Source organism: Frankliniella occidentalis, unplaced genomic scaffold (genome assembly GCF_000697945.3).
Source record: "Frankliniella occidentalis isolate FOCC.00 unplaced genomic scaffold, Focc_3.1 Scaffold220, whole genome shotgun sequence".
Classification (NCBI taxonomy): domain Eukaryota; kingdom Metazoa; phylum Arthropoda; class Insecta; order Thysanoptera; family Thripidae; genus Frankliniella; species Frankliniella occidentalis.
The window spans coordinates 233,070-239,162 of record NW_026267346.1 but is presented as its reverse complement, the minus strand read 5'-3'; the positions used below and the strand labels follow the sequence as shown (position 1 = coordinate 239,162).

Genomic DNA, 6,093 nt, shown 5'->3' with positions numbered 1-6,093 from the left:
TAAAATAATAGGGGGGGACCTTCAAGTGAGGGGACCTACCAGAATTTACCCGTTTTTGTAGCTTTTGGAAAATATTTTTGCAAGGGGTGTTTGTTACCCAGACTGTGACTGCACTTTCGCCTCCCCAATTTCTGGAATTAAACAACTTTGGTCAATATAAACTGTTCTTCGATATTTTTTCAGAAATTACCCCTCCTAAACGACACCTCACTTAACAATGTGTATCAACAAAAAACTAAAAGTACTGTAGGCCTATAAAAATGAATAGGACAAAGGTTTAATGGACTTTAAGCGGCAAGGAAGTGGCAGTAATGATCTTAAGTGGCAAGGCTGTGGAAATTTCATTCTACAATGCTGATGCTGACACTAGGGTTCTTTCTTGTGTTATATACAGGAGCACTCTTGCGAACAAGCCTGGCAGTATCCAGGGCTCCATAACTTATCATAACAAGAATGAATGTTAGTTACTGAATGTAACTGACAGACACATGTCAAATTAAAAGTTAAAGTTATCGATTTTGAAATATGTCCAATATTAATCGTACATACTGTGGGAAAAGATTGGACGGGTCGAATAACTAACTTATTTTGAAAGGACTGCAATAAAAGTTGTGCTGTGAAGCGGAAGAAAGCAATAAGTCACTTGTCCCCCAAACTGAGATTTTTATGGCAAAATATAGTGCATGTCAGTCCGCTTCTGTCCACTAAGTGGTTTCGAGATATCCCCCACAAGGCTAGGAGATATTTGGCCTTGTAAAGGGGGCTAAGTCTACTTAACTCCTTTGGACCGATAGTTTTCATGTACCAAAAGGGGGTAAGTCGACTTATCCCCAAAGTCATCGGAATTCCAATAGAAGCAAAAGGAGTCAAGTGCACTTGACTCTTTATGATGAGTTTTTTTTTTAAGGTGATAAGTTGACTTGACCCCTTTTGCATTTTATTAAAATCATTAAAATTACAAGAATCAAGCACTGTTTTAAAAAAGTTCTGACTGGCAAACATTTTAAAAGCATTACTCATGTTGTTAATACAAATAGGATACAGAAATTGTTTAAAATGCAGGATCAAACTGTCATTTATAGTCTCATTATTATTTCTAGAAACTTTGAATTGGGATCGAGCCTGTAGCGACCAGAGTTAGCACCTTAACCTATTCTTCACACTGGCCTCGAGGAAAGCGTTGTTTCTTATAGGATTGCGCACGGTCAACACATCATGAATACAAAACTGGATCTAGATCCACACAAACTTACCCTACGGCATACTTTTCAAAGAGAATTATGAATTCTTTCCTTACAAAATGAAACTTCAAAAACACCTTCACCACTTTGCAAGCAACGAGTACAACGACAGGCTCGTCTGCTACTCTTTTCGGCACCTATCGGGTGTAAACAACATCATTCCTGCAAATAGCTGATAAGGCTTTAATGGAAGTCAGGCCTCTTCGACCAATCACAGTCTTTGGCCTTCCCTCTGCTCTGCCTGCTGCTGCTGTTAGCTGGATCCAGGTGCTGGTGGTTGTCGTTGAGGAGGAAAGATCTTTTTTTTATGTTATTGTTCGCAAAGTTAAAATATGGATGAACTATTAAGAAGGGGTAAGTTAATTTTCTGATACAAGTCTTGCCCAATACATGACTCTTGATTTTATGTGTATGGCCGACCATACTTCCACACATTTTATGTCGTTTTTCATCAAAGTTACAGATACTCCCTTGCGCCCGGCATTTGAGGGACAGCCTAGGCGTCTAGGGCGGTTTCGGCCTCCCACTAGAAATGGTAATATTTTTTTTTGTCTCGCCCATTGTTAGCTTTCAAATTGGGTCCCTAGAAGAACTTCATTTGTCATCAAAGTAGTATTTAGAATCTTGAGATGAAGGTGACCTAACCTAGCCATGGCGGAACGTTTGTGATAGAAAAAGGGGTTATGATTTTAAAAGAATTCGCTTTTAATGTTTGGTTCCTACCTCAGCATTCTTTCATTTCTTGCAATTATTGTATTCGTCAGTTGCACCGAACTTCGTACTCCTATGCTGTTAAACCTCTAACCTGTGCACATTGATAGGGCATACGCTAGTGCATAGTTTCAAGAATGTTTACTCATAATAACTCTTTTGTTTCAGTGGTAGAGGATAAAGAAAATGTATATCCCCAGCCTGTTCAACAAAGAGGTGAGGTTTCCATGCCTTGATTTTGTTTTGTTAGTTTGCTGCCGCATAATCCTGTGTTGTTTCCCTAACACTCAAATTTATCGCATTGTTACAGTACTTCGGAGCAATACCAATGCCAGCAAAAGAAAGTCGGGTGATGATGATTGCCCACTTCCAGCTAAGAATCAGCTCCAGATTTTAGTTCAGTTGCCGATCAACATTTTCAATCAATTGACACCTCGTACTGCCATTACCTCACCACAATCATCACCTCCTAGTTCGTTCATAAATTATTTTTATTAATGCAAGATGAGGCCTTACTATTGACTAGTGGATTTTAATTTTTTGTGTATTTAATCTGCAGATGATGACATACCATCAAGAGTACCTCCTTCGAACCCTCTGCCATCGCCACAATTTTCTTTTGATACAAGTTCAAGTGGTAAGAATTAGTACTTGTAGTATGCTCTCTTTGGTGTGAAAATTAGGGGTTGTTTCTATTACCAATTTAGTTGCTATATTTTCTCGGGTATAATTTTTATATTACTTAGTGATATGAGTTAAACTGTTTCTAGCATCCATAGGATTTTAATTTGTCTTTTATCTGCAGATGAGGACCTTATTCCATCAAAACTTCCCTCAATTCCTTATCAAGGATCTTTTGATGAATCTAGTAAGTAACTGTAGTTGAAATATGCTATCTTTCCTTGTAATAAGACTTCTCTTAATAATTATTAATTTTTATTTTTCAGATACAGATAGGCAAAAGGGAGAGGAGAGCGACAGAGAGAAGGACAATGAGCAGGCTGCGCAAGAGGGTGACTCAAGACATGGTGACCATTCTTCACCAAGACTTTCTTCTTTGCATTCACCTCCACCCTCACCTCCACCTCCAGGATCTTCTGTTGAATCTGGTTAGCAACCGTATTTATAATATGGTATCTTTCTTTGTAATAAGACTTCTCTTTATAATTTATATTTGTTTTTCTGATAAAGATGAGGGTGAGGAGAGTGAGAGAGAGGAGGAGGATAATGAGCAGACTGTGCAAGAGGGTGACGCAAGACGTGATGACCATTCTCCACGAAGACTTCCTTCCTTTCCTTCACCGCCACCTTCACCTCCACCTCCAGGATCTTCTGATGAATCTAGTAAGCAACCGTATTAAAAATATAGTATTGTTGATGCTGTTTTTTTCCTTGTGAAAAGACTTCTCTTAATAATTTACTTTTGTTTTTCAGATAAAGATAGGGAAACAGGAGAGGAGAGTGAGAGCGAGGAGGAGGAGGAGGATGGTGAGCGGGATGAGCATGAGGATGACACAAGAGGTGATGACCATACTTCACCACGACTTTCTCCAGTGCGCTCACCTTCACCTCCACCTTCAGGGTCTTTTAATGAATCTGGTTAGCAACCGTATTGAAAATGTGCTATCTGTACTTGTAGATAGGCTTCTCTTTTTATAGTGTTAATAATTTATTATTTTTCAGGTGAAGGTGGGAGAGAGGAGAGTGAGAGAGAGGAGGCAGATGATGAGCAAGATGATCAAGAGGATGAAGCAAGGCCTAAAAAGAGGGTGAAGAGGCAGCCTTTACGGCAAAATACTTCTCAAATAAGACTCTCTCGAAAAATTGCACGGAACAAGGGCCAGGAGTACACCACAGCCACAGGCAAAACAGTCAGAGAAAAAGTGGCAGAGCGTCTGGTGGACTGCAGAAACAACTGTGCTGAGAAAATTCCAATTGAAGTTGCTGAGGACCTGTGTGATAGTGTGTGGAAAAACCTAGGGGACGCCACTGCTCGCCGAAGGTACATTGCTGGGCAAATAAACAGGGTACCTAAAAAGTCCCAAAGAATTAATCTTGCAGCATCATCTAGAAAAAAAAGAGAATTTTCCTATGAGTATTTTGCCTGCCTCAATGGCAGTAACATTAAGGTCTGTAAAGGTTGCTTCATGAAAATTTATCAAATCTCTAAAAAAGCTATTGAAATTATTCACAAATTAAAAATTGCAAATACTGCAGGCTTGCCTAAAAAAGATGAAAGGGGATCTACCAGTAATGGTTTGGAAGAAAATAGATTACAGGAGGTTATTGATCATATTAATTCATTCCCCAAGTACCAATCCCACTACTGTAGACAGAGAACAGAGAGTAAGTTTTTGGCCAGCAATCTTACTGAAAAAACAATGTATGAAGAGTATTGTAAGATGGTAGAAAAAAAAGAAGTGGATTTGCAACCAGTGTCTCGATGGGTGTACTCTAGAGAAGTACATAAACTTGGGTTGAAGTTCAAGGCATTGCATGCTGATACATGTCACCGTTGTGATACGCTTGAAGCTGCTGTTAAGTATTCTAAAACTGACGAAGAAAGAGAAGAAAACAAACAACAGCAGACACTGCACCACCTTAAAGCAGAAGCAGCTATAGAGCAAAAGAAAGCTGATAAAGCAAAGGCCAAAGAAAATGTAACTGTTGAGACTATCACATTTGACCTTCAGCAATGCTTGCCAACACCAAGCTTGTCAACTTCAATAATATTTTATCTCCGGCAGCTTTGGGTCTACAATCTTACAATACACATCATGTCAACAGGCCACAGCATCCACAATATGTGGCATGAAGCTGAAGGTGGAAGAGGTGCCAACCAGGTGGGTTCGGCCCTTTTTAAGTACATCCTCTCTCTCCCTGATGAAGTTGAACATCTCATTATGTGGTCAGACACCTGTGGGGGGCAAAATAAGAACTCAATAATAAATTCAGCGTTGGTCACTGCTTTAAGTAGGAAGAAAACCTTAAAAGTGATAGACCAGAAGTTTCTTGTCCCAGGACACACACATCTGGAATGTGATGGTGATCATGCTGTCATCGAGAACAAAAAGAGGCAAGCCCCTGAGATCCATGTGCCCAGGGATTGGTACAATCTTGTCAGGAATGCCAGTAAGAAGTTCTCGGTTCAGCTATTAAAAGAGCACCAGCTAGATTTCAAAGCTTTGCATACTGGCAAAACTAGTCCTCTTGTGAAAAGGAAAGTCACTACCACAAAGATCAAATTTGTGTGGAAAGATGTTGTTTGGATCAGGCACAGAAGAAACCTTGACCCTGGTGTTGTCGCCTTCAAGAAAACTCTAAATGAAGATGATGACTTTGAGTATTTAAACCTGAGGAGGAGGAAGAAAGGAGAGTTTGTGTTAGCACCAAAGAAAGCCTACAGTGGACCTAAGCCAATTGGCTCTAAGAAGAAAAAAGACCTGTTATCTATGCTTCACCTCCTGGACCCAGATTGCCACTCATTCTACCATTCACTTCCTTCTGATGATGCTGTGCCTGAGGATCGGGATCCTGACCTCCTTCCTTCCTCGGATGAAGAAGACAGTGAAGAGGAATAGGGTAGTTTTGCAGTTTTTAGTGTCATGGGAAAAAGAAGTGCAATAATGTTGTATAATTTTAAAATCTTTTTTATATCTTGACTTTCTTCCACATCTCTGAAATATAAGTCTGATTGTTATGACTATGTTGGCAGAAAGAAGATTTTTAATTGTGTTTTTTTTTGTCTGAAGTATTTTTAGTAAAAGTCTCATCATTTTGTGATATTAGTTTGATAACTTGAGAGTTCTATGTTGGGATTGCTCTACCCAAGAATATCCAAGTATTTGTTTTCCTATTATTTTTGTTTCAAATTTTTGTTTTATTCAGTGACTCTCTCCAGACTGAAAAGTAAGTCTGATTGTTATTGCTGCTGGCAGAAAGAAGATTCTTTATTATTTTTGACTATCTGAACTATTTTAAGTAAGCAAGTGTGACTGTCGTTTTGTGACATGTTTTATTAACTTGAGTGTCCTAGGTGGGATTGCTCTCAAACCAAAAGTATTTTTACGCATTTGTTTTCCTGTTATTTTTCTGTTTAAAATTTTGTTCTCTATTTAAGTGACGTTCTGCTTCCGTATTC

General features: G+C 39.0%; 1 protein-coding gene across 1 annotated transcript; it reads left to right on the top strand.

Annotated features, from left to right (window-relative positions):
- Positions 1-311: 311 nt before the first annotated feature.
- Positions 312-5,575, top strand: LOC113216213 (uncharacterized). Its single transcript, XM_052272708.1, has 9 exons — positions 312-459; positions 2,121-2,168; positions 2,263-2,424; positions 2,512-2,589; positions 2,758-2,820; positions 2,900-3,061; positions 3,144-3,296; positions 3,387-3,505; positions 3,596-5,575. The coding sequence occupies exons 1-9, from the start codon at positions 312-314 to the stop codon at positions 5,531-5,533; spliced, it is 2,871 nt and encodes a 956-aa protein (XP_052128668.1). The 3' UTR covers positions 5,534-5,575.
- Positions 5,576-6,093: the final 518 nt, after the last annotated feature.

Coding starts and splice junctions, on each gene's coding strand:
- LOC113216213 (XM_052272708.1), top strand. CDS start 312: ATGATCTTAAGTGGCAAGGCTGTGGAAATTTCATTCTACAATGCTGAT. Junction 460..2,120: donor TTATCATAACAAGAATGAAT/GTTAGTTACTGA, acceptor CTTTTGTTTCAG/TGGTAGAGGATAAAGAAAAT. Junction 2,169..2,262: donor CCAGCCTGTTCAACAAAGAG/GTGAGGTTTCCA, acceptor GCATTGTTACAG/TACTTCGGAGCAATACCAAT.